Here is a 26,958-nt window from a genome sequence, read left to right on the forward strand (position 1 = left end):
ATCAGAAACTATCCATCAAAACTTTGAATACGATGATACTGGTACCTTTCGATACTGGTTCAAATGTGAAAATGGCGTATCAGACTGTTTTTGATGGACCAAATGGAGAGGGAATGTATAGCCTATTCCTACTCGGAATATTACAATTGTCAAAGTAAAAAGTATCAGCTTTTACCGATTTAGCAATGGAACCTTACGAAAAAACCCGAAATAGAAGTTCACGAAAAAGCATCGTGCGTCATAGAGTTTCAATTAATACGTCGTTTAGCGTGTGCAATCGAAAAACGAGTATATGGTATGTGATAAGAGCATTAAAATCGTAAAAACAGCGTACCTTGGTGGCTAAATGCACGGTTCAAAACTTGTGGTTGCGATATTCATGAGTCCAAATCCAGCAGAATGCGAGCTTTTAATTCCAATATTTTAATAGCTATAGCTGGATAAACTGAACTACATACAGACCTTGAGATTTATATACCTATATAGATTGAATTGTTATATATATTTGTAGATATATTAATACAGTGCACCCTCAGGATATGATTACCCTGATATACAATTTTTTCACTTTACAAAGTGGAACATGATGATTTTTTTCACCTCGCTATACAAATTTTATTTTACCATACGAATTCAACAAACTTTTTGCCTGATTTTAAATGTGGCAGTCGGTGTGCTTATTATGTGCATGAAAATAATAAAGACGCCGAATTGCTGTCCGCTGAAAACGATTTCCCGATGCCTGAAAGAGACACGATGACCAATTTATCTCAGTACAGCAATTCTCGTGTGTAAAGCGATACAATTTTTCCTTTGAAACCAGTAGCAAAGTTGGAGTTGCGAGCCCCACAATCAGCAGTTGAGTGGTCAGACAACTTCTCTTAACCTGTTAACAAAAACCACTTCATTACGAAAACAGCGTCGTTGAGCTTTTTTGCCGAACGAGGTTGAAAAAGGTTTTAAGTAGGTCCACTAAAAGTTATAATTAAAGCGAAGACAGAAACTGATAAGTGATCAAATTTTAGTGATAAAAAGTTGAAATTCAGTAAAATAGTTGACAATACAGTCATATTCAACTTACGAGCTTAATGCGTTCCGAGACTGAGCTCGTATGTCAATTTACTCGCATGTTGGTGCAATTTATTTATATATAGAACAATTAAATATATATTGATTGGTTTCCATACTCTAAAAAAAGCAAATAAAACACTCAAAACAAGATATTGTAACAGAAAGAACATGTTGGTTATTGTTCTTACATACTACATGCTTTCAAAAAGCAACAAATAAAAAATAATGCAAGAAAATGTGATTAATTAAAATGTAAAATTAAATACATACAATAGCAGTTAACACTCGCATTTGCCAGGGAGGGAGATATAAGTTATCCTTCGTTACAACAGTTGACTTTGATAAATTTGAATTTTATGAAAGTGTTAAAAGACAAACTTAGAAGCAAACCTAAAAGCAAACTTTCATTTTCAACTAAACGTAATTAAAATTTCTTCGGCGTTCATAGTTTGAAGTTTGTCGCTGGTTAGCGAGAGATTTTTCCTTTTTTGCTTTCACGACTAGCCGGCCGTTTTAAGATAAACCTATCTAAGGACGTTTGCCTTTGTCGCCCTTGCAACATGTTGCAATTAGGACGAACACAGGTGTCGTCACAAATGGTTAATGCACGACCACTAGCCAGCTTGTCCGAATGTCTATTAAACAGTTTGGATAGATAGCGCCGGCCTTTTCACATAGCATCGTTTCAGTTACACTGTCACCGGCCAATTGTTTGTCCAATGCCATCAGCGGTCGTGAAGATCGCTGCACCGTTTAGAAACTATGGTTAGTCCTTTTGCAAACTGAATGCCCTGAATATAATCCTTCTGTTTGATAATTATGAATGTAGTTCTGTCATATTGCCGAGCTAGCTCAATCACGCATACACATTTCGCATATTTTTCAATATTTTTCCGTTTAATATCAATTGTTATCATTTGCTTTTTCTTTGTATTATCTTTCATTTTACTGGCAAACTTTCGGTCTACGCACAGTACGTTTAATTCACATAATTCTGCACAGAAAATCGTGCACAAAAAACACGGTACAACAGTATAACCTGAGCAGTTGAAAAATACAGAGTGATGCTGTTCTCATAAAACACCTCCGGCATACTTGGCAACTGACTCAAGTGCTCGTATCTCAAACATGGCTTGTATGTTAGTGCTAAAACTTGCTTGAAAGCTGGCTCGTATCTCAAGTTTCTCGTACGTTGGAGCACTCGTAAGTTGAAGTATTACTGTACATACTACAACTTAGCTTTAAGTGTGTGTGTTTAAGAACTCCCTACGGTAATTCTGCACATGGTAAATTATTGTTATATTTTATTGCTGATCATAACCACTAAATACAATGAAGTTGCTGTAGGTAACTATAGTTACTAAGTTTAACATAGTATTTTGTTACTAATTTTTAATACGTACAGCACTTATATATAAAATTTTGATGATTTTTACCAGGGGATGTTGCATTATATAATTACTATGGTTGATATACCCCTACATACGATTTTTTCACCATACGATGCTCTCCTGAAACTGATCAAAATCGTATCCTGAGGGTGCATTGTAGTGTGATGAAGAGGCTGCCACAGTTTTTGAATAAATTTACTAAAGTTGTTTCTGTGTGTTTATTGAGAGATTCTGATATTCTATTGAGAGTGCCGATATTCCCTTGCTCACCATGGTTGGGGATTGTAAAGTGTCGATCTATACAGACTCCCATGCCTGTCCATGCCTCCATTTCTAAAGATTTCTATATTTTTGACACTTATTAACATTATTTACACCTGATACATAGGTTCATCCAATCCTCTTACTCATTCTATGACTCACACATTATCTGTGATAACTCATTCTATGACTCACACATTATCTGTGATAACTCATTCTATGACTCACACATTATCTGCGATAACTCATTCTATGACTCACACATTATCTGCGACAACTCATTCTATGACTCACACATTATCTGTGATAACTCATTCTATGACTCACACATTATCTGTGATAACTTATTCTATGACTCACACATTATCTGTGATAACTCAGTCTATGACTCACACATTATCTGTGATAACTCATTGTTTCTTCATGCGCGACTTTCCTCCAAGGCTTTGTTATTCCTCCAAATGTCTTCACCAATATGATACTTTAAATGCATGAAGTTCCTTCATGTGACTCTCTTTATGTCAATTTTACTCTCTAACTTTCTTCCATGTAATGTATGTCTCTGTTGGTCTGTCAGAGTTTTTTTGTATGTCACATCACATTTCTTTAAAAAAAACTGCTTATACACTATTGTGCGACATTAATCCTATTCCATCTCTGTTACCTTCACAGTGACCAAATTCTCAGTCAATTTTTTATTTCTGTAAGATTTTGTTATGTTTGCTCTCTACGTCTTACGAAAGCTTTGTGACTACAAAAGCTTTGTTCGTCACCGTTCACAAGGTTACAAGCCCTGCTACTTTGTGCTACATTCACCCTAGTTGTAATTCTCACAAATCTAATAGAAACTGATATTACAGAAAGCTAAGACAAGCGCGCCTGACTATCTTGAAGACATCAATGCAGGAGTTCTGTCTGAAAGAAAACAGATTACTGATAAGGTATTATGTATGGGCCTATTGCAGGTTCTAGTTACTCACTATTTTATCAGCAAGGCGGTATTGCTGTATCACCGCTGTATCACCGCTGTATCACCGCTATGAGTCACACAAATAAGTCGTGAGTTTGTGTTTCATCAACTTCCACTGTCAGTTTGCGATTCAGTTGTAGATATTTCTGTTTTTTTACGAGAAAACAATACCTCAAATCTGCATTTCCTTACAATCGGTAAAACAATGCAGTCAACAGCAGACAACTTCACAACAATATATGGTAACAGACTTCACAATGATTTTGTTTGGTTTAATCCAAGCGATTTCCGGATTTCTGTTTTGTAATTAAGTAAGTTGAATGTTGCAATCGAAGTGGACATATGTTGTAACTGGGTAAACAGCATGCCACTTGTGGTCCTTTTGGTGTCGGCTAATAAAATTCAAAGTGAGCACAAAAAATAATTATAATTTCCAAAGTAAAGGAGAAATATGCAACTGTTTAATTACTTTGTATTTTGCTATTAATCAATTAACAACGATAAATAGCTCAAAACTGGTGAGGTAGATTGCTAGCATGTGTTAAGCGAATAATCACTGCAAATCACAAACTTGACTGGATTTGCCTATATGTTTGGTCATTGATAACTTGATGTTGTTAAATCACTTGGTTTAAATACCTTTCACCACAAAGGTACAAGCTATATATGACATCACTTTGTCCTTAGAAATTGTCGTCAACACAGAAGAAGTTGGCAAAGATCGACAAGACTGGCATGAAAAGTCTAACAAGCTTTTTTGCTCCAAAACAAAAAAAGGTTGCCTGACCTTGACATGCCTACATGCCTGACCTTGACAGGCGCACATTTAGGAGCTGAGATTACAACTCTCCGCAGAGACATCACTCGTTGTGACTCCATATTGTCTCAGAGAATTATCCGTGAGAATTCAAGTAAGCTGACCATAACTGTTTAATGCAACTTCACATCTTTCATAGATGTCCTTCCTTGGCCTCAGCTAGCAATTTTTGCTATTTATCAGTATCTGTATGACTGATACACTAGTATAATTTCCTGTATGGTTATATTACACATGTTATATTGCATTGCTTTTAGTCGTATGACGGTGTTACCATATTTAATATGTATTTGTGTCACCATGTAAAAATAATTTTGCAATTACTTGAAACACGAGGCAACTTTGTTTTGTGGTCCTATAAGTAGTAATATCTAGTCGGAGTTGTCTCATTTCCTCCCCTACTCGTTTCACTGCACAACCACGCGATGTGCTCACATTTTCGGCTGTTCTGAGCAAAACTTTACATTAGCTTGTTTAGAAAAATAATGAAAACTTGGCCTGTTTCATAGTAGAAAAATTTTATTTAGTAAAATGGGGAAGATTATATATTTGTTTCTATACAACACTTGATTGAACACATTTTTATCAAAAAATAATTCACATCTGTTTCTCAGCGATGAGCCAGCTATCAATTTGTGCGCCACTTGAACAGAGCACTCTTAGGGTGGAATGACTACATTAGACTGTAGGGAAGCAAGATAATTTTTGTGACATGAGATTAGTCATAAATTGGTCATAGGTGTTATCTACTCGTGTCTACCTCATACCTACTCGTGAGATCAGCTTCGAAGACTGGCATTTCTAGAACCACTTCAACCAAGTAACAAACTGCTCTACTTGGATGATGACCAATATAGGAATAAAGGTGATATTTGGTGGCCTTTTACCTATGTAAACTAGGTCAGGTGTAAACTAGGTCAAGTGAAAACTAGGTCAAGTGTTAACTAGGTCAGGTATCTCTATAGATCTCTATAGAATATAAGCATTCCACTCGAATTAAATGGGCTGTTTGTCCATCAAAATTACTGGCTTCACATATCTACGAGATGAGTCTTGCATAACCAATGTGTTGATAAGGCATCGACTTGAAACAAACCTGCTGGTCTATGCCAGCCAATGTCAAACTGACACATCTGTGATTGATAAGCATCTCAATTCAATTTTATTCATTTTCAAGGCAAGCTGGTTGCATTTAAAGGTTGACTTGCAACAAAATTCACATTGCAGTTATTTGGTATCAAAAGATTCATCATGTCTTACTCTGTTGTGTTGTAGATGCAAAATATGTGGGAATGTGATTACAAGCTCTTAAAAACTAAAAAACGAACAGTTAATCGCAGCCACACGAGATGGTCCTAGTTTGGGTTCTCTTTCCAAAACAGCTCAAATGGGACGTAGTTGTTACAAAATAGTTTCCGTTTACACTTTCATGCAACCTCATTCGTCGAAATATTTTCACAAATATACTTCACTCATTCAAGAAAACCATGTCTGTTGTTCTTAGGCGTCTATTTCACTGTCTATTTTTACCATTTTTTGTAATGCTGTCATTTTTAGCACTGATATCTTATAAATTACCATAAAAATTCGTTTAACTTTTTAACCTTACCTCGAAGGAGTATATATCATTGTCTGATAATCATGACGAGCCTGTTGGTCACCTGTGATAATCGAAAAGTGCTGCAGAAATTATTTGCGAAGTATTGGGCCCATGATCAGATTACGAGTAGACGATTAGACCAAGCCGAAACAAAACTGTTAAGTAGCGAGCATCTATATTTGATACGGGGTCTTCGCTAAAACCCAAAGTGTTTGTCATAAACTAGTGCTATGATAAGTTTTATATTGGGCTTTTTATTGGCCTTTCACTTCACGTGAGAATATCACGTGACAAGACAATAACCAAATGCAATGACTACGTCAGAGAAATAAACAGATTCCAATGGCGGCTTTTCGTTTTTGAGCTTTTAAGAGCTTGTAATCACATTTCCACATATTTGGCACCTACAACACAACCGAGTAAAACATGGTGAATCTTTTGATACCAAATAACTGTAATGTAAATTTTGTTGCAAGTCAACCTTTAAAATTAGCTTTCGAATGATAAAGGTAACAGGTCTTGACACAAACAACTATTTATATGACGACAAAAATATTATCATGTATATGATATATACGAAACCCACCGGTATAAACTACTCATGAAACATTTGATAGAACTTTTCGGTACCCAAGTTGAAATTATTTTTTCTGGACAATTGAATTTATTTTTTCTCTTATCAGCGTGTAGCGTTTTTTGTGAGAAAAACAGCAATAAAAATAGATGCATAAACGTCATCGCTATCACAATTCCACGCTGATCCAAGTTACAATACAAATATCCTGATGGTGCTTCGATATGGGTGTTGGTAAATCCGGCAAGGACAGCACTGTTTCACACAGCTTAGGCCAATTCTTATTGGTTAGTAATTGTGTCAATAAGACATCATTTAGTAGCCCAGTGTGCAAGAATAGCAAGTATCTACACTAGCCACCAGCCATGCATTGTGTCAGTGCGTGTAGCCAGGCTTGGGTAGTACTGTGCAATTAAGCTTACTGGTGGCACTTAAAAGCTAGATTAATTATGCCAGATTAATTAGGCCAGATTCAATGAACAATGGCTATCGAAGGAGGATACAAAGAAAGCAATAAAAATTGATTTGACTCAAGAGCTAGGGAGCATAACGACAAAGCAGTGAGGAAATTGATTCCGCAATGTTGGAAGTTAGCACCTTGTATAATGTAAAATATACAAATATGCACTGTAATGAGATTACAAACAAAAAGGTAAAACCCACTGCTAGAGAGACAAAATGGGAGCAACAAAAGATAATGACAGACTCTGAGTCTGTAGATATAAGCATCGTCAAAAGCTCTGCCAGCGCTGGACGCAATGATCTTTTGAGTATCTTCCCTAAATTTATGATCAGTTGACTAACAGGAATGTGAGTAGAGAGAGAGAGACAATAACTCCAATGGAAAAGATTTCACCATTCCAGTGCGACTGGATATTGGCCAGTTAGGCAGGCAGTGCAGTGCCCCAGCTCCCTCTCAGTCCTGGCACGCTCAGATACTGCTTCCTTCAGGCCCTCCACTGTTAGGTATTTCAAACTGTTTGCCCCTGTAAAGACAAAAAACAGTTAATTTATTTATGTAATATGGTATATTTTTACATATAAAACAAAGTTTAATGGATTTATTTATGGTATATGTTTACATATAATGCAAAGTTTAATGGATTTATTTATGGTATATGTTTACATATAATACAAAGTTTAATGGATTTATTTATGGTATATGTTTACATAATACAAAGGTTTGTAGATTTATAGTAGATTTGAAGGATTATCATCATGTGTAAACTGAGCATGTTCAATGATAGGCGTGTTTGGTACACGTGATATAGTATATATATTTGGTGCGTATGGTATGCGTGTCTGGTACACGTGATTTGGTGCGTATGGTATGCATGTTTGGTACACGTGATATGGTATATATATTTGGTGCGTATGGTATGCATGTTTGGTACACGTGATATGGTATATATTTGGTGCGTATGATATGCGTGTTTGGTACACGTGATATGGTATATATATTTGGTGCGTATGGTATGCGTGTTTGGTACACACGATATGGTATATATATTTGGTGCGTATGGTATGCATGTTTGGTACACGTGATATGGTATATATTTGGTGCGTATGATATGCGTGTTTCAAGCACACAAGAGAAATATCTAATGAATTCATTGAAAGTCTCACTGATTTCGTCGCTAACGGTGAATGATGGCCAATTCATGTGTATAAGGAGTACTTGATATCTCCGCTTACCATGATTGATTAGCTGATCCTTGAAGGATATATTTTAAAATGAAACTCGGACCACAATGAAAAATTATAGTTTGACTTAAAATAAAAACTTGTCACTTAATGATATTATAAGACAATTGGAAATAAAACCTTTGTTCCAAATAAAATTATTACAATGAATATTAAAATTTATATTAAGAACGCCATGATAAAAATTGATTTTTATTAATGTCAAGGACAAGATCGGCAAAGTATTCGTTGCAAGACTAATGCTGGTACCAGATTTTCGCAATGCTTCCTCTTTAGTATTCAGTGTGCTTCAGCTATGACTCTCAACATTGTAAAACTCTCATGTTGAGCTTCCTTGATGAATGAATAGCATTTAGTGTTGGGCCGGTATTGAGTTATCCGCTTTTACTGATACCGAGGGATTCTCGGTATCCGAGGAAACCAATCATTTTCGGTGTCAGCTAGGTATCCGCGGCCGGTTTGATATGATCGGTATTTATCCGTAAAAGCCTACCAGTAAATTGTTATACGGATATCCGGAGAGATTTTAAAAACGCTTCATTACAAACATGCTACTCTCAGCGCGCATTGGCGAACAAATTCAACGAAAATTTCCACGCTTACTGTATCTACTATTATATTACGTTACATTGACAATGCCACCAGCCTCGAAGGTTTGGGAGTTCTACACAGATGGGAGGACGTATAAAGACTCTAACGGGACTGGACTCTAATTGGACTGCTTATAATTATGTGATTACATTACCTGATTACAATATGTGATAGTAAGATTTTTTAAAACTGTTTCAGTATATTTAACAAAGAGGGCCCCTTGCCATTATCTATCTGTTCTTTATTATACATAACGTTTGTATTAGTAACTATATTTTTTAATAGAATAAACAATAAAAACATCTATCATGAAAATTAGATTTCCATCTTTCTTTTCTTTTTTGGCTTTCTAAAACAAGGAGTCTCTTTGCCGTAACAATATACTGCTGACTAAAGAATGTTTTTTTTGCACAGGCTACTTTTTGCACAACGATAAAAATTGTTCGAGACAGTTATGATTTAAAGTTTAAACCATTTAAAGACACACTGATCACATACCGAACAATAGTACCGACAATACCGAACTTTCTTAGTTGACAAAGGATACCGAAGATGGTAAATACCGAGGATACCGATACCGGAAAAACCGATAAAAATGTGCAAGGATATCCGATCCAGCACTAAATCAGATATCGGCCCAACACTAATAGCATTCCAGTTTGATGTGCCGTTTGTGTTTATGCAACCCGAGGCACCAGTAAAAATACATACTAGCAATATGTCTGCTAGCAAGATCATTTTCCCACATGATTGAAAACGCACTCCATTTGTCAATGCGACTGTTAGTCTGCAGCAGTGAATGATACACAAAGTTTTTACTAGGACTTGTCATGCGTAAGGCGTATGTCTTATTTGACATTTTCCCTGCGCTATGATTTAGAATGAGCAAATGGGATACCGGTTACTTTGGTGACATTCTCTGAAATCTAAAGGCCTGCGTAATTTTTCTATATATGATCGGATCTTCATAGAGCCAAAATAACAAAATAATTTCATGTTGATGACATCAAATCTGGCAACTAACGGGTTTGTAAAAAGATCACAAACCTAGATCACAAAGATAACAAGTAGTACTCATCGGAAAGAAATGGGAAAAAAACTTTTCCAACAAGATACAAACAGATGGTGTGACAGAACTATCAGGCAGACAAATTCGATCGATAGTAATTTCCTCGTGAGACAATATATGATTGTTAGGCACGCTCGCATACCAGTGAGTGGACTAGCTATAAACTTGATGTTCCTGGGCTAATATTACTCTTTAAAACAAATCTTATCAATAATATATGGGTAAGTTGTTGGATATGCATTGCTGTCTATGAAGATGAGCAACTACATGTATATATCACTACTGCAATAGTACGAATGACAACCGCGTTTAACATCACATGAATTTTTGTTTTATTTTTTCATCCAACTTGTTTAAATTACACAAAAAATTTTTTTAATGAAAAATCTTATTAACCCTTTCGCGGGCAGAGCGACGTTTTTGTCGCTTCGCGATACGGCTGCTAATGGACAGTGCGACGTTTTTGTCATTTCGGTAACATATTTTATTATTGCAGTTTCTGGTTAGCTAAATGCCGTTTTTTGTTTACTTTTTTTACCAATAGCAAGCTACGATATAGTAGTTTTGGTTAGCCTCAAAAATTGACTTCAAGGTTGAAAAAACGATCGTTTTTAGCAGTGATGAATAAATAAATTTTCGAAAAAAATTAGAAAATTGTTCTAAATAATTTATCAACTTTTATTTTTCTTGGTTCGGTTTAAGCTTTTATTTACCAAATTTTTCGAGAGTTTGAATTTAGTTTACCGTCATGGCGACTTCTAAAAGAACCTCCCGAGATTATTCTAATAAAGCAAGTACTAGTACCGAAATTACTATGAGATTCAGAGCTGACAGTGACTTTTTAGATTTAGTAGCAAGAGATGACAGTGAATCAAGTTCGGATTGTGATTGAAATGACTTTACATCTGGAAGTGACAGTGATGAAGAGGCTGGTAGCAGTAATGATGAGGATGTGAGTAGGAGTGATGCCAGTGCCTCGAAGAATATAACCAACATGAACAGAGATAAATCTCCTACAATTCAGCAGTTTATAGCAGTGACAGGCCCAGTATTTACTCCAGTAGATGCTCAACCAGTAGAGTATTTTGAAAAGTTTTTTGAGCCTGTCAATCCAGGAAGTACATCTTTGTGGGAGCTCTTTTTACACGAATAAGTACATGGTGCAAAGACTGTAATGTGGGCCTTTGTAAAGGAGAATGCTTTCAAAAATATCATTCGTAAGTAGACAATTATTATGAAAAGCATATATTTTATGTTATACATTTTTATTCGTTTATAATATATATACATTACATGTATATGCCTATGAACATATACATGCATACATATGCACCTTTAAACATAGATATATGCACATAATAACACACAGAAAAGTGTATGAACCTTTTAAAAAAATTGAATTTTTGGAAAATTAATTCGCCCATGGGGGTCTGATTTAGTTTTGAAAATTCGCCCGCGAAAGGGTTAAATAGCCCAATCTTTGCAACATACGCATTTATGAACCATTGTATACGCGATAAAAACATGTAGTTATTTAGACCTCAATGTACCACCCAACAACATCCAGAACACAAAAAGCAATAATTGGTTTTGGCATAAATGAAAGTGTGGAGAATTTGTAGAAGTGTAAAATTGTTACAATTCTAGTGTCACACCTTTACTTTTTACTGCTCAAATCAAATCAGTTGTGATTAAAATGCTGACAGCTAGAGAATTTGTATTTTAGGTGAGATTTGTTCACGATGAGCGTTCACTGATATCATTGATGTCTTCTTTATTAGCAGATATAAAGATTGACCTCAATCTCTGTGTTTATCTTGATAAGTTCAAACGCTGGTAAACTTACTCTGGCATGTTTATTACAAGTGACTATGAGTGCCTCATTGTAACAACAACAGTTTGTCTGTGTATCCTGTTCTGAAGTTAGCCACAGCCGAGTAGTCTGTGAGCAAGTATGGGTTGAATAAGACCCCAACCTATGGTAACTGAGCCCACCAGGCTACGATCGTTCCTAATAAGTACAGCTTCCAAGCAACATAGGTTACAAACTTTCTAAATTGCCCTTACAAGGAAGGAGGGGATAGACACTTAACGAGCTGACACAACACCAAGGAAGTATTGAATGCCACCCACTATGACACCAAAAATGTACAGACATGATCAAGCGCATCAAACTGTGTTCAACTCACCAAAATACTCAGCAAGCTTGTCTAGCTCGACTCTATTGGCAATCAGTTCTTCTTTAGTGGGTATATTGATGCCCATATAGCACGGGTGCCTTATGGGTGGAGAGGCAACTCTGATATGTACCTCTTTGGCACCGGAATTTCTCAGAAGTGCTACCATTGGCTGCATGGTTGTGCCGCGAACAATTGAGTCATCCACAATAATTATCCTTTTGCCCGCAATGTTATCTACATATGGTCCAAACTTTTGAGCGACGGCAAGTTCCCTAAGTCTTGTAGTCGGCTGAATGAAGGATCGACCAACATATCTGTTTTTGCAGAGTACCTGTAACATAGTGACAGATCACCTGCAACATCTTGACAGTAGAGCACCTGTAACATTGAGAGCACCTGCAACATCTTGATAGAAGATCACCTGTAACATATTCAGAGCACCTGCAACAGGATGACAAAGTGCCTGTAAGATAATGACATAACACCTGCGACATATCGACAGCAAAGCACTTGTAAAATAGTGGGGGCACTTGCAACATATTGACACAGTACCTGTAACGTAGAGACAGGGCAACTGTAACTTGGTGACAAAATTAGCTGTAACGTAATGATAGCAAAGCGTTGTATTTATGTTTAGGGCAGCCAGCAAACAACGCCCTGACACCAACTTGGTTATTACTGTCAACTGAACATGAAACATTGAATTTGAGGATTTTAGTTGTTAACAAAAAAAGTTCAATTCGCAGAAAGGGGTGATGTTGAGCTAAGATATTTGTACAGGAGTCATTGCTAACCAAGAATAAGCTGCCATATTGAATGGGATCTAACAGCCACCCATGCATCTGCAATCTGAGAGGGTATAGCAAATATGAGCGAACAGAAAATCTAAGGCACCGTTTCTCACTATAGCAGTACATATATTTCTCACTATAGCAGTACATCTATAGCAGTACATCTATTACTCACTATAGCAGTACATCTATTTCTCACTATAGCAGTACATCTATTTCTCACTATAGCAGTACATCTATTTCTCACTATAGCAGTACATCTATTTCTCACTATAGCTGTACATCTATTTCTCACTATAACAGTACATCTAGTTCTCACTATAGCAGTACATCTATTTCTCACTATAGATGTACATCTATTTCTCACTATAGCAGTACATCTATTTCTCACTATAGCAGTACATCTATTTTTCACTATAGCAGTACATCTATTTCTCACTATAACAGTACATCTATTTCTCACTATAGCAGTACATCTATTTCTCACTATAGCTGTACATCTATTTTTCACTATAGCAGTACATCTATTTCTCACTATAGCAGTACATCTATTTTTCACTATAGCAGTACATCTATTTCTCACTATAACAGTACATCTATTTCTCACTATAGCAGTACATCTATTTCTCACTATAGCAGTACATCTATTTCTCACTATAGCAGTACATCTATTTCTCACTATAGCAGTACATCTATAGCTGTGTATCTATTTCTCACTATAGCAGTACATCTATTTCTCACTATAGCTGTACATCTATTTTTCACTATAGCAGTACATCTATTTCTCACTATAGCAGTACATCTATTTTTCACTATAGCAGTACATCTATTTCTCACTATAACAGTACATCTATTTCTCACTATAGCAGTACATCTATTTCTCACTATAGCAGTACATCTATTTCTCACTATAGCAGTACATCTATAGCTGTGTATCTATTTCTCACTATAGCAGTACATCTATAGCTGTACATCTACAGCTGTGTATCTATTTCTCACCATAGCTGTACAACACTACATCTTTATGTCAGTAATAGAATACACTTTTGACCTAATGGCTACCTCTACATATGGTATTCCAGTAAACTCTGAATAGCCTCGTGCTGCCGGTGTTGCTGACTCAGGGATGGTTGAGACAATATCAGCCTCTACAGCAGACTCCTTGGCAAGCATCCTCCCACAGTTCATACGCACCGAGTAAACCATCTGCCCTGCAGCAATAAATAACTACTACATACTATACCACACAATTCTGCTAGTGTGTAATCATAAAAGTACATGGGTGAGCAACTCCGATACTCTATGACAACTTTTTCAGACCAGTTGGCTGACGAGTAGTTAGTAAAAATATTTGCTCCAACAAAAGACGGTTTCAAAATATGATACAAACTTTATAATGGATGAATTTAATATTTCGAGATTTTGCTGCACCACGAACATTGATATACAGTCAAACATGGATAACTCGCCCTCGGATAGCTCGAACACATGGTTAACTCGAACGGTTTTGTTTGGTCCGTTCCCACGCAATGATAAATTGCTTCAGATAACTCGACCTCAACTTTGTTAACTCGAAGTTTTTAGCCCAACGGCTACCAAGACGGTTGTTATCGCTTTGGAATATCACTTTATTCCAAGCCATAGAGATAAGCCTCAAATTTTAGTAGTTCATAGGCGTCGTTATAACCATCATCAGCAAAATATTTTTGTCAACGACTTTTCAAAAGGTTTGGTAAAAATTGATTTTCACCAAACATCCGCTTAGCGATGGTTCTTCGAAGGCAAGAAAAAGCGAGGTTACCTTGGCATTAACTTCAAGAAAAATCGGCAAAAGTGATCTTGGTTAAAACGCTCAAAAGAAAAAGATGTCTTTTCATCTGAGCATTTCAACAGCGATCGAGTTTTGCCAAATTTAATTTGAAAAACGCCCCGGCAGTCACATCACGTAAAACAAACAAATCTCAAGTGATAGAAAAATCTCTATAATTTCCGGTAAAAAAGTTTTAAACTTCACATTGGAAGCATTTAATTCGAAACAAGCCATTTATGCTTTTATTAATATTATAGTTTATATATGTAAATGTATCTACTAATAAATACATGGACTTGTGACAGTGCTCTGATAACTCGAACACTTTCACTCGATCCCGTGAAGGTTGAGTTACCCATGTTTGACTGTATATACAGTGTACCATGAACATGGATACATCTATATAGTATATGCAGTCCGCCCTTGAGCTACGATGTCATTGTTATACGATTTTTTTAGCCTTACAAAGTGGTTTTATGCTTTCGCCATACGAATCCTATTTCGCCATATGAATCCTATTCGCCATACAAATTCAACAAAAATTTTTGCTCGAAATTATATTTGGCAGTACTTATTATGTCAAACTGACCAAGATGCCGAGATGCTGCTCGCCGAAGACTTTCTCAAAATGCCTGAAAGAGATACAATGACCGATTTCTCTCAGTTTAGCATTCATGCAGCATTTATGCAAAAAACGATATTTTCTATTTAAAACCAGTAGCAAAGTTGGAGTTGCAATCCCTCCGAACTGAAGGTCAGGGATTAGACAACTGCTCTTCATCCGCTAACAAAATCCCACTTTATTACGTATTTAACAGGACAGTTTCAAGAACAGCGTCGTTCGGGCTTTCTTGTCAAAGTAGGTAGAAAAAGGTTTAATGAGGTCGGCTAAAAGTTACAGTGAAAAGGAGCAGGAAACTGATTGGTAATAAAATCTTAGGAATGAAAAAGTTGAAGTTCAGTAAAATAGTTGAAAACACATACTAAAACTTAGCTTTAGGTGCATGTTTAGTAAGCTAAATACATTTAAGTTGAATTCAATGTTTATGTTATACGTCTAGTATGAGTACAAGTAAGAACTCTTTACTGTACGTGCTGCACATATTATAGTGCAACGTTACAGTTTATTGCAGATCATAACCACTAAACAGACTAAAGTTACTGTCGGTAACTATAGTTACTAAGGTTAACATACCATTTTGTTACTAATTTTCAATATGAACAGTACTTGTATACAATTTTGATGAATTTTACTAGAAGGTGTTTGCATTATATATTTACTATGGGCTTCTATACCCCTCTATATGACATTTTCATGATATGTCAACACTGAAACGGATCAAAATCGTATAATGAAGACGCACTGTATATATATTTACTTTTATTGAGCAGTCCATAATCGTTTATATAAAAAATGTGTTACCTATGGTATCACAAAAACAATGTAAATGTGTATGGAGTAGACAACTGCTAAGTTTTGCAGCAACTTTCACAACCTAGTTGTCTGTAGCTGATGACAGGATATATCACTAAGAGATGCAGTGGGTACTACTGACACCATATGACTTATCTCACCAGTAAGATAAACAACAGGGTGTAATAATCTTCCCCAGAAGACCGTGTCAAGCCTTACCTTCCAAATAGCTATCAGGCCTTGAAAAATAGACATACTCAAAAATACAGAAGGCTGGAGGGGTGTCATCAGGTCGACCCAGTATTCCAAGCGACTTGAAGCCCTTGCTACTTATTTCAACTATTTCTCCTATCAAATAAAAAACAAAAGAAGATGTCATTACTTACTGTAGACAAGAACAATGATAATTTAACTATGGAATAATCATCACTAATACAAGTATTCAATACAAGCAATCGATACAAGCATTCGATACAAGCATTTGATACAAGCATTTTGTACAAGCATTCGATACAAGCATTTGATACAAGCATTTTATACAAGCATTCGATACAAGCATTTGATACAAGCATTCGATACAAGCATTCGATACAAGCATTCGATACAAGCATTTGATATACACATTTGATACAAGCACTCAATATAAGAATTCGATACAAACATTTGATATACACATTTGATACAAGCACTCAATACAAACATTCGATACAGAAATTTGATATAAACATTTGATACAAGCATTCGATACAAACATTTGATACAAGCATTCAATATAAGAATTCGATACAAACATTTGATATACACATTTGATACAAGCACTCAATACAAGCATTCAATACAAGCACTCAATACAAAAATTTGATTGGTCCAAGTTGATCTGACCAGTGCAGATGCTAAATACCCTTTCCTATGGCAACCGCCTTTTCTAAATTCTCAACTGTGGCACTCACACCAACAAATATTGCTCGGTGCAAATAAAATGCTACAGCACTAGATAAGTAAAAACCTACAAGGCTTTGGTACACAGATAACACCCACTTCAACAAAAAAGTATAGGTTGTTCACTCTTGCTTAATACTCCATGTAAGACAATACCTAATAAAACTACACACAAATCTTATCATGAAAAGTTGATATCAACAAAGAATACAGTTTGTTGAGAGCCAAAGACAAATTTTAAAATGATGACACTCCTAATTGGAATCAAACAGCTCAATCTCATAGTTTTGAATAAACTGGGTAAAATGTTTCGTTGAGCTACCACACTGTGTAGATAGCTGTATGGTCCATAGCGTGGTCCATAGTGTGGTCCATAGGTTCATCTTGCACAAAATTCTGGTAATGAGCCAAAGATGACGAATATGAAGCCATATTTATAGATTAGAATATTCATAGAATATTCAATCTATTGCCGTGTAGATACACTCAGTTATAAATCTATTGCCGTGTAGATACACTCAGTTATAAATCTATTGCCGTGTAGATACACTCAGTTATAAATCTATTGCCGTGTAGATACACTCGGTAATAAAACTATAGTCAGTAATGAAATGATGATATTATAGGTATGGCTGATTCTCCAATTGAAGCTGGTGAGCGCAGCTCTTCAGAGTGACACTTGCATCAATTTTTATAGCTGCTACATTCGATGAGACGAGCAAATGAGTGGATGTGTGGTAGGAGTGGGGGAAAGGTGGAATGGTAGTATAATAAACTACAGGTTTATTAATATTGGATATTTACAGCATTAAAATACGTGGAATTCATCCTGGAAAGTATATCAATGTTGGAGAGACAACTCCCCATTAACATCTGATATGAATATGGCAATAGTTGATGAGCAAGCATACTGTTTAAATGAACAACCGGGGAGTCCATCGCTGTCATCAGTGAACACCAATGGTGGTACTAGTGTGGTGTCAATGCAAAGGAAACTGGTGAACTCTGAGAAAAGAAAAATTTGTTGAGAGAAGGATGCGTGTGAGAGGATGATCAAGAAGGACGGGCACTGTTACAGTGATGGTGAGAGAAATGATGGTGAGAGAGAGACTTTTCTGTAGGCAAGTTAGCTGCTGCCCTAAAATGAAGATGGACGACTATCATTGGTTACAATCAGCTAAAAATATCTGAAGATTTAAAATACGAGTGGGTGGCACCGCTGAGGTCTTACTTTTTACACAACAGAAAGCTAATTTTCACCTAAAATTACGATATGTTTTGAAAAAAAAAAAGTTATAAAATTAACTTAGATGTGAACAACTTAGTAATCTAAAAATTATATGAGCCACAAAGAAAGCAGAAATCCAGCTGTATCGAAGGCAACCTTGGAGCATCGTTATTTACAACAAAGAATAAGACTGGGAGAGTTTATACCTGGTAAGACTTCACGGATCAATTCAGCTCCGATGCTCGAGAAAGGACAAGTCTCTGAGGAAACAACCCAACCTATGGCTGGCAGCGTGTTGTCAGAGATACCTAAAGACAAAGTAACAACTCACTACTTGACCAACTGCCATAAGATGGACAAGGTTACCTCCCAAACTTTGTGCTTTAGCAGCTGGAATTGAGGATATGAAAAGGTGACCTACTGAACTTGTGACTGATGTGAAAAGCACAAGACAGAAAATAGGTGTGCAGCCTGTAGGCATGGTTGCCCTTGCAAAGCAAATCTATTACACTGTTTGAATTATGAAAACTAGATTCTTTTTCACAAGAAAAGTACAGTACCGGCAACTAAGAATCTCTGTAATGGAGGGATGATGTTTTTTTAACTCGAGTTCAGTATAGTCATATTTAAAGGAGTAGACCAAACCTGAAAGTCTAAACTAAACAAATCAGCACACTTATAAAACTCAGATCTTGTAATCCTGATATCGTCCCACTGAATAAATGATATACATCCACTCTACCACCCGCACCACTCTATCACCCGCACCACTCTATCACCCGCACCACTTTATCACCCGCACCACTCTATCACCCGCACCACTCTATCACCCTCACCACTCTATCACCCGCACCACTCTATCACCCTCACCACTCTACCACCCGCACCACTCTATCACCCTCACCACTCTATCAGCCGCACCTCTCTATCAGCTGCACCACACTATCACCCTCACCACTCTATCACCCTCACTACTCTATCACCCGCACCACTCTATCACCCGCACCACTCTATCACCAGCACCACTCTATCACCCGCACCACTCTATCACCCGCACCACTCTATCACCCTCACCATTCTATCACCCGCACCACTCTACCACCCGTACCACTCTATCACCCGTACCACTCTATCACCCGCACCACTCTATCACCCACACCACTCTATCACCCTCACCACTCTACCACCCGCACCACTCTATCACCCTCACCACTCTATCAGCCGCACCACTCTATCAGCCTCACCACTCTATCACCCTCACCACTCTATCACCCGCGCCACTCTATCACCCGCACCACTCTATCACCCGCACCACTCTATCACCCGCACCACTCTATCACCCTCACTACTCTATCACCTGCACCACTCTATCACCCGCACCACTCTATCACCCGCACCACTCTATCACCCGCACCACTCTATCACCCTCACTACTCTATCACCCGCACCACTCTATCACCCGCACCACTCTATCACCCGCACCACTCTATCACTCGCACCACTCTATCAGCCGCACTACTCTATCACCTGCACCACTCTATCACCCTCACCACTCTATCACCTGCACCACTCAATCACCCGCACCACTCTATCACCAGCACCACTCTATCACCCGCACCACTCTATCACCCTCACCACTCTATCACCCTCACCACTCTATCACCCGCGCCACTCTATCACCCGCACCACTCTATCACCCGCACTACTCTATCACCCTCACCACTCTATCACCCGTACCACTCTATCACCTGCACCACTCAATCACCCGCACCACTCTATCACCAGCACCACTCTATCACCCGCACCACTCTATCACCCTCACCACTCTATCACCCTCACCACTCTATCACCCTCACCACTCTATCACCCTCACCACTCTATCACCCGCACCACTCTATCACCAGCACCACTCTATCACCCGCACCACTCTATCACCCTCACCACTCTATCACCCTCACCACTCTATCACCCGCGCCACTCTATCACCCGCACCACTCTATCACCCGCACTACTCTATCACCCTCACCACTCTATCACCTGCACCACTCAATCACCCGCACCACTCTATCACCAGCACCACTCTATCACCCGCACCACTCTATCACCCTCACCACTCTATCACCCTCACCACTCTATCACCCTCACCACTCTATCACCCGCACTACTCTATCACCCGCACCACTCTATCACCCTCACCACTCTATCACCTGCACCACTCAATCACCCGCACCACTCTATCACCAGCACCACTCTATCACCCGCACCACTCTATCACCCTCACCACTCTATCACCCTCACCACTCTATCACCCGCGCCACTCTATCACCCGCACCACTCTATCACCCGCACTACTCTATCACCCTCACCACTCTATCACCTGCACCACTCAATCACCCGCACCACTCTATCACCAGCACCACTCTATCACCCGCACCACTCTATCACCCTCACCACTCTATCACCCTCACCACTCTATCACCCTCACCACTCTATCACCCGCACCACTCTATCACCCGCACTACTCTATCACCCTCACCACTCTATCACCTGCACCACTCTATCACCTGCACCACTCAATCACCCGCACCACTCTATCACCAGCACCACTCTATCACCCGCACCACTCTATCACCCTCACCACCCTATCACCCTCACCACTCTATCACCCTCACCACTCTATCACCCGCACCACTCTATCACCCTCACCACTCTACCACCCGCACCACTCTATCACCCTCACCACTCTATCAGCCGCACCTCTCTATCAGCTGCACCACACTATCACCCTCACCACTCTATCACCCTCACTACTCTATCACCCGCACCACTCTATCACCCGCACCACTCTATCACCAGCACCACTCTATCACCCGCACCACTCTATCACCCGCACCACTCTATCACCCTCACCATTCTATCACCCGCACCACTCTACCACCCGTACCACTCTATCACCCGTACCACTCTATCACCCGCACCACTCTATCACCCGCACCACTCTATCACCCTCACCACTCTACCACCCGCACCACTCTATCACCCTCACCACTCTATCAGCCGCACCACTCTATCAGCCTCACCACTCTATCACCCTCACCACTCTATCACCCGCGCCACTCTATCACCCGCACCACTCTATCACCCGCACCACTCTATCACCAGCACCACTCTATCACCCGCACCACTCTATCACCCTCACCACTCTATCACCCGCACCACTCTATCACCCGCACCACTCTATCACCCGCACCACTCTATCACCCTCACTACTCTATCACCTGCACCACTCTATCACCCGCACCACTCTATCACCCGCACCACTCTATCACCCGCACCACTCTATCACCCTCACTACTCTATCACCCGCACCACTCTATCACCCGCACCACTCTATCACCCGCACCACTCTATCACTCGCACCACTCTATCAGCCGCACTACTCTATCACCTGCACCACTCTATCACCCTCACCACTCTATCACCTGCACCACTCAATCACCCGCACCACTCTATCACCAGCACCACTCTATCACCCGCACCACTCTATCACCCTCACCACTCTATCACCCTCACCACTCTATCACCCGCGCCACTCTATCACCCGCACCACTCTATCACCCGCACTACTCTATCACCCTCACCACTCTATCACCCGCACCACTCTATCACTCGCACCACTCTATCAGCCGCACTACTCTATCACCTGCACCACTCTATCACCCTTACCACTCTATCACCTGCACCACTCAATCACCCGCACCACTCTATCACCAGCACCACTCTATCACCCGCACCACTCTATCACCCTCACCACTCTATCACCCTCACCACTCTATCACCCGCGCCACTCTATCACCCGCACCACTCTATCACCCGCACTACTCTATCACCCTCACCACTCTATCACCCGCACCACTCTATCACTCGCACCACTCTATCAGCCGCACTACTCTATCACCTGCACCACTCTATCACCCTTACCACTCTATCACCTGCACCACTCAATCACCCGCACCACTCTATCACCAGCACCACTCTATCACCCGCACCACTCTATCACCCGCACCACTCTATCACCCGCACCACTCTATCACCCGCACCACTCTATCACTCGCACCACTCTATCAGCCGCACTACTCTATCACCTGCACCACTCTATCACCCTCACCACTCTATCACCTGCACCACTCAATCACCCGCACCACTCTATCACCAGCACCACTCTATCACCCGCACCACTCTATCACCCTCACCACTCTATCACCCTCACCACTCTATCACCCGCGCCACTCTATCACCCGCACCACTCTATCACCCGCACTACTCTATCACCCTCACCACTCTATCACCCGCACCACTCTATCACTCGCACCACTCTATCAGCCGCACTACTCTATCACCTGCACCACTCTATCACCCTTACCACTCTATCACCTGCACCACTCAATCACCCGCACCACTCTATCACCAGCACCACTCTATCACCCGCACCACTCTATCACCCGCACCACTCTATCACCCGCACCGCTCTATCACCCACTCTATCACCCGCACCGCTCTATCACCCGCACCACTCTATCACCCTCACCACTCTATCACCCGCACCACTCTATCACCCTCACCACTCTATCACCCGCACAACTCTATCACCCGTACCACTCTATCACCCGCACCACTCTATCACCCGCACCACTCTATCACCCGCACCACTCTATCACCCGCACCACTCTATCACCCGTACCACTCTATCACCCGCACCACTCTATCACCCGTACCACTCTATCACCCGCACCACTCTACCACCCGCACCACTCTATCACCCGCACCACTCTATCACCCGCACCACTCTATCACCCGCACCACTCTATCACCCGCACCACTCTATCACCCGCACCACTCTATCACCCGCACCACTCTATCACCCTCACCACTCTATCACCCGCACAACTCTATCACCCGTACCACTCTATCACCCGCACCACTCTATCACCCGCACCACTCTATCACCCGCACCACTCTATCACCCGCACCACTCTATCACCCGTACCACTCTATCACCTGCACCACTCAATCACCCGCACCACTCTATCACCAGCACCACTCTATCACCCTCACCACTCTATCACCCGTACCACTCTATCACCCTCACCACTCTATCACCCTCACCACTCTATCACCCGTACCACTCTATCACCCTCACCACTCTATCACCCGCACCACTCTATCACCCGCACCACTCTATCACCCGCACCACTCTATCACCCGTACCACTCTATCACCCGCACCACTCTACCACCCGCACCACTCTATCACCCGCACCACTCTATCACCCGCACCACTCTATCACCCGCACCACTCTATCACCTGCACCACTCTATCACCCGCACCGCTCTATCACCCACTCTATCACCCGCACCACTCTATCACCCGCACCACTCTATCACCCGCACCACTCTATCACCCGTACCACTCTATCACCCTCACCACTCTATCACCTGCACCACTCAATCACCCGCACCAGTCTATCACCCACACCACTCTACCACCCGCACCACTCTATCACCCGCACCACTCTATCACCCGCACAACTCTATCACCCGTACCACTCTATCACCCGCACCACTCTATCACCCGTACCACTCTATCACCCTCACCACTCTATCACCCTCACCACTCTATCACCCGTACCACTCTATCACCCTCACCACTCTATCACCCGCACCACTCTATCACCCGCACCACTCTATCACCCGCACCACTCTATCACCCGTACCACTCTATCACCCGCACCACTCTATCACCCGTACCACTCTATCACCCTCACCACTCTATCACCCGCACCACTCTATCACCCGCACCACTCTATCACCCGCACCACTCTATCACCCGCACCACTCTATCACCCGCACCACTCTATCACCCGTACCACTCTATCACCCTCACCACTCTATCACCCTCACCACTCTATCACCCGTACCACTCTATCACCCTCACCACTCTATCACCCGCACCACTCTATCACCCGCACCACTCTATCACCCGCACCACTCTATCACCCGCACCAGTCCGTATCACCGTATACTCTGAACACTTTGGGCATGGAATAATACTTAGGCTCCATTTTTATAACAGTTATTGAAAAACTCCTATGATGAAGAAACAACAAATAGCTGTTTGTTCATAGATTATGTCTAACTAGATGAGAACCAAGACAACGAATGAACAACACATGTTCAGTAGACATGCCAGAGAATTCTACAACACCAATATTAGGAGTTATCAATTCATGAATGAGACTACACATTCATAGGTAGAACATGTGATTATTCGATGATGACCAAACAGAAAAAACTAACAAAAGCATTTCATCCTCAAGCATCCTCAAGCATCAAAGATGAACTTACAAAAATATTTCAGCAGATTTTATCAAAAATTATTAGTATTTTTCCATCATTTGTGATTGTTTTTGGTGTTAGCGGTGATCTGACTGCCAGGGTGTTTATAGATTAAAATCAATAAAACTTGATAGCGGGTAATACACTCTAGAGTAAAAATACATGCGAAATGACCTCACTAGTTGCTATCGGCTATTGCATTCGAGTTGCAGCATTAGGTGTCTCTATTCTGTTGGTCTTTTTAAAAGTATAGACATCATAATCGCAACTTTGTTTGATCTGAGCATTTAAACCGCAATCAGTTTTGTTGATTTTAATTTATTAACATGCTGGCAGTCAGATCACCTCAAACATAAAAACAATAGCTAATGATAAAAAACACTGATACTTTCGGATAAAGCTACTAAAATTTGTGCGAGTTCATCTTTAAAGGCGGTACATCCTTCTGTCTTGTTAATCCAGATTCCTAATCCTAACTAATTCCATCATTCAAAAGCATAGTACAGATATTTTCTCGCAGTGATGGTTGATTCCACAGAGCAAGGCTATATATTGCATCAGCCATTCAGTTTCACAAATAATTAATATAGAAAAATGTTCCCAATGATTACTTACAGTTGACAATTCGGTTCAACCGTCCAATGCAGAGCGGACGATTTCCAAAAGGATCACGAACGGCGTAAAGCTTCTTTGCATGCATTATAACAAGAGAGTATGAAAGAGGAGACGACTCAATCAACTGCTTTATTCTCCTCGGCCAATCATCAGGGTCCTCAGGCGGAGAGAGAGACAGCATCTGGGTGATGAGCTCGCTGTCAGAGAAAGAAGAGAGTCCGACACCCCTCTTCAGCACCTGCTCAAACAAATGTAAGGGTTACGATTAGAGTGAGGCAGCATTCAACAGCATCCATGTTGGATACTGAGACTAACAGAGAGAAATAAAACCAAGGTTATCTGGTCAACTGGCTCAACTCCATACCAGTTTATCAGACAAGCCTTGTAAAATATACAATCTTCGCTATAATAAAAGCAGTGTCTGTCTGTCCGTCACCACGTCAAGAGCATTAGGAAAAAGATTGCCTTGCATGGGATTTGAACACAGGGCATCGGATGCAAAGCAAGCACGCTACCATTACACCACTCAGGTTCCTTACCACTTCATGAGCTAACTCTCCATGTACTGATTACTCATGACAATCTCTCACAGTGCACGCGACTGGCAAGCGTATTGGACTAGTTTACTAACAGTCGTGTCTGTCCATCCAGAGTTACACATAGAGCTTAGCATTAAAAGCATCGCATGGGAATTGAACTCAGATATCTGGATATCTGGACCAGATGCACTATACTGGACCAGATGCACTATACTGGACCAGATGCACTATACTGGACCAGATGCACTATACTGGACCAGATGCACTATCAACTGTGCCACTCTACTAACTCGCTGTATTGCTGAATAATTGAGCAGTTATTTATTTCATCTGACAATCGAACTGCCAGGGTGCTAGTTATGAATAAAGGTCCTCCAAGAGAAAAGGCAAAATAGAAAAAAATGCAAATGATTAACTAACCTTAAATGTGAAATAACACCATTGAAGTGATGCAAATAAAAATAATGTATCTATAAAAATAATTCTCAAAGTTTGCCGTCTGTTTTCTATCATCCGTCCTTCGACATGTCCAGCTATAGCTATTAAAATCTTGGAATTAAAATTCCGCGTCTTAATGAATTTGAACTCACGGAGATTGCATCCCCATGTCTTTCAACCACAAACTCTGCCACTGAGCTACGCAAGGCATATTGACAAAAAACATTATCATATACCATATAGCGTATGCACGTGCTAAATGATGTATTATTTTAAGCTATGAATTCTATTAATTCGATGAAACACGATGCTTTTTGAGTTTTCGTGAACTTCTACCTCCGGCTTATCGTAAGGTTCAATTGCTAAACCGTGGTGAAGTTCAATACTTTTCACGCGGACCATCGTATTATCTCAGTAGGACTTGCCTGTATATTCTCTCACCGTTCAGTCAGACAAAGACAGTCCGATATGCCATTTTTACATTTTTACCATTGTCGACAGGTACCAGTATCATCGTATTAAAAGTTTTGATGTATTGCTTCTGGTGGAACAGCAACCCTT

The 26,958-nt window shown here is 40.2% G+C and overlaps 2 protein-coding genes across 2 annotated transcripts in view; one reads left to right on the forward strand and one right to left on the reverse strand.

Annotated features, from left to right (window-relative positions):
• The window catches only part of LOC137406314 (ribonuclease H2 subunit B-like), a 59,505-nt gene extending 54,448 nt beyond the window's left edge, over window positions 1-5,057 (forward strand). Inside the window, exons 10-11 of the mRNA XM_068092875.1 lie at window positions 3,584-3,664; window positions 4,381-5,057. Coding sequence (XP_067948976.1) covers window positions 3,584-3,664; window positions 4,381-4,479 — 180 coding nt within the window. The 3' untranslated portion in view covers window positions 4,480-5,057. The remainder of the gene's footprint in view (window positions 1-3,583; window positions 3,665-4,380) is intronic.
• Window positions 5,058-7,273: 2,216 nt separating this feature from the next.
• The window catches only part of LOC137405664 (amidophosphoribosyltransferase-like), a 48,181-nt gene continuing 28,496 nt past the window's right edge, over window positions 7,274-26,958 (reverse strand). The window contains exons 4-9 of the mRNA XM_068091997.1: window positions 25,421-25,658; window positions 18,617-18,718; window positions 16,463-16,591; window positions 14,082-14,230; window positions 12,238-12,559; window positions 7,274-7,670 (exon numbers count right to left, since the gene is read on the reverse strand). Coding sequence (XP_067948098.1) covers window positions 7,537-7,670; window positions 12,238-12,559; window positions 14,082-14,230; window positions 16,463-16,591; window positions 18,617-18,718; window positions 25,421-25,658 — 1,074 coding nt within the window. The 3' untranslated portion in view covers window positions 7,274-7,536. The remainder of the gene's footprint in view (window positions 7,671-12,237; window positions 12,560-14,081; window positions 14,231-16,462; window positions 16,592-18,616; window positions 18,719-25,420; window positions 25,659-26,958) is intronic.

The sequence above is a fragment of the Watersipora subatra genome, chromosome 10 (assembly GCF_963576615.1).
Source record: "Watersipora subatra chromosome 10, tzWatSuba1.1, whole genome shotgun sequence".
Classification (NCBI taxonomy): Eukaryota; Metazoa; Bryozoa; class Gymnolaemata; order Cheilostomatida; family Watersiporidae; genus Watersipora; species Watersipora subatra.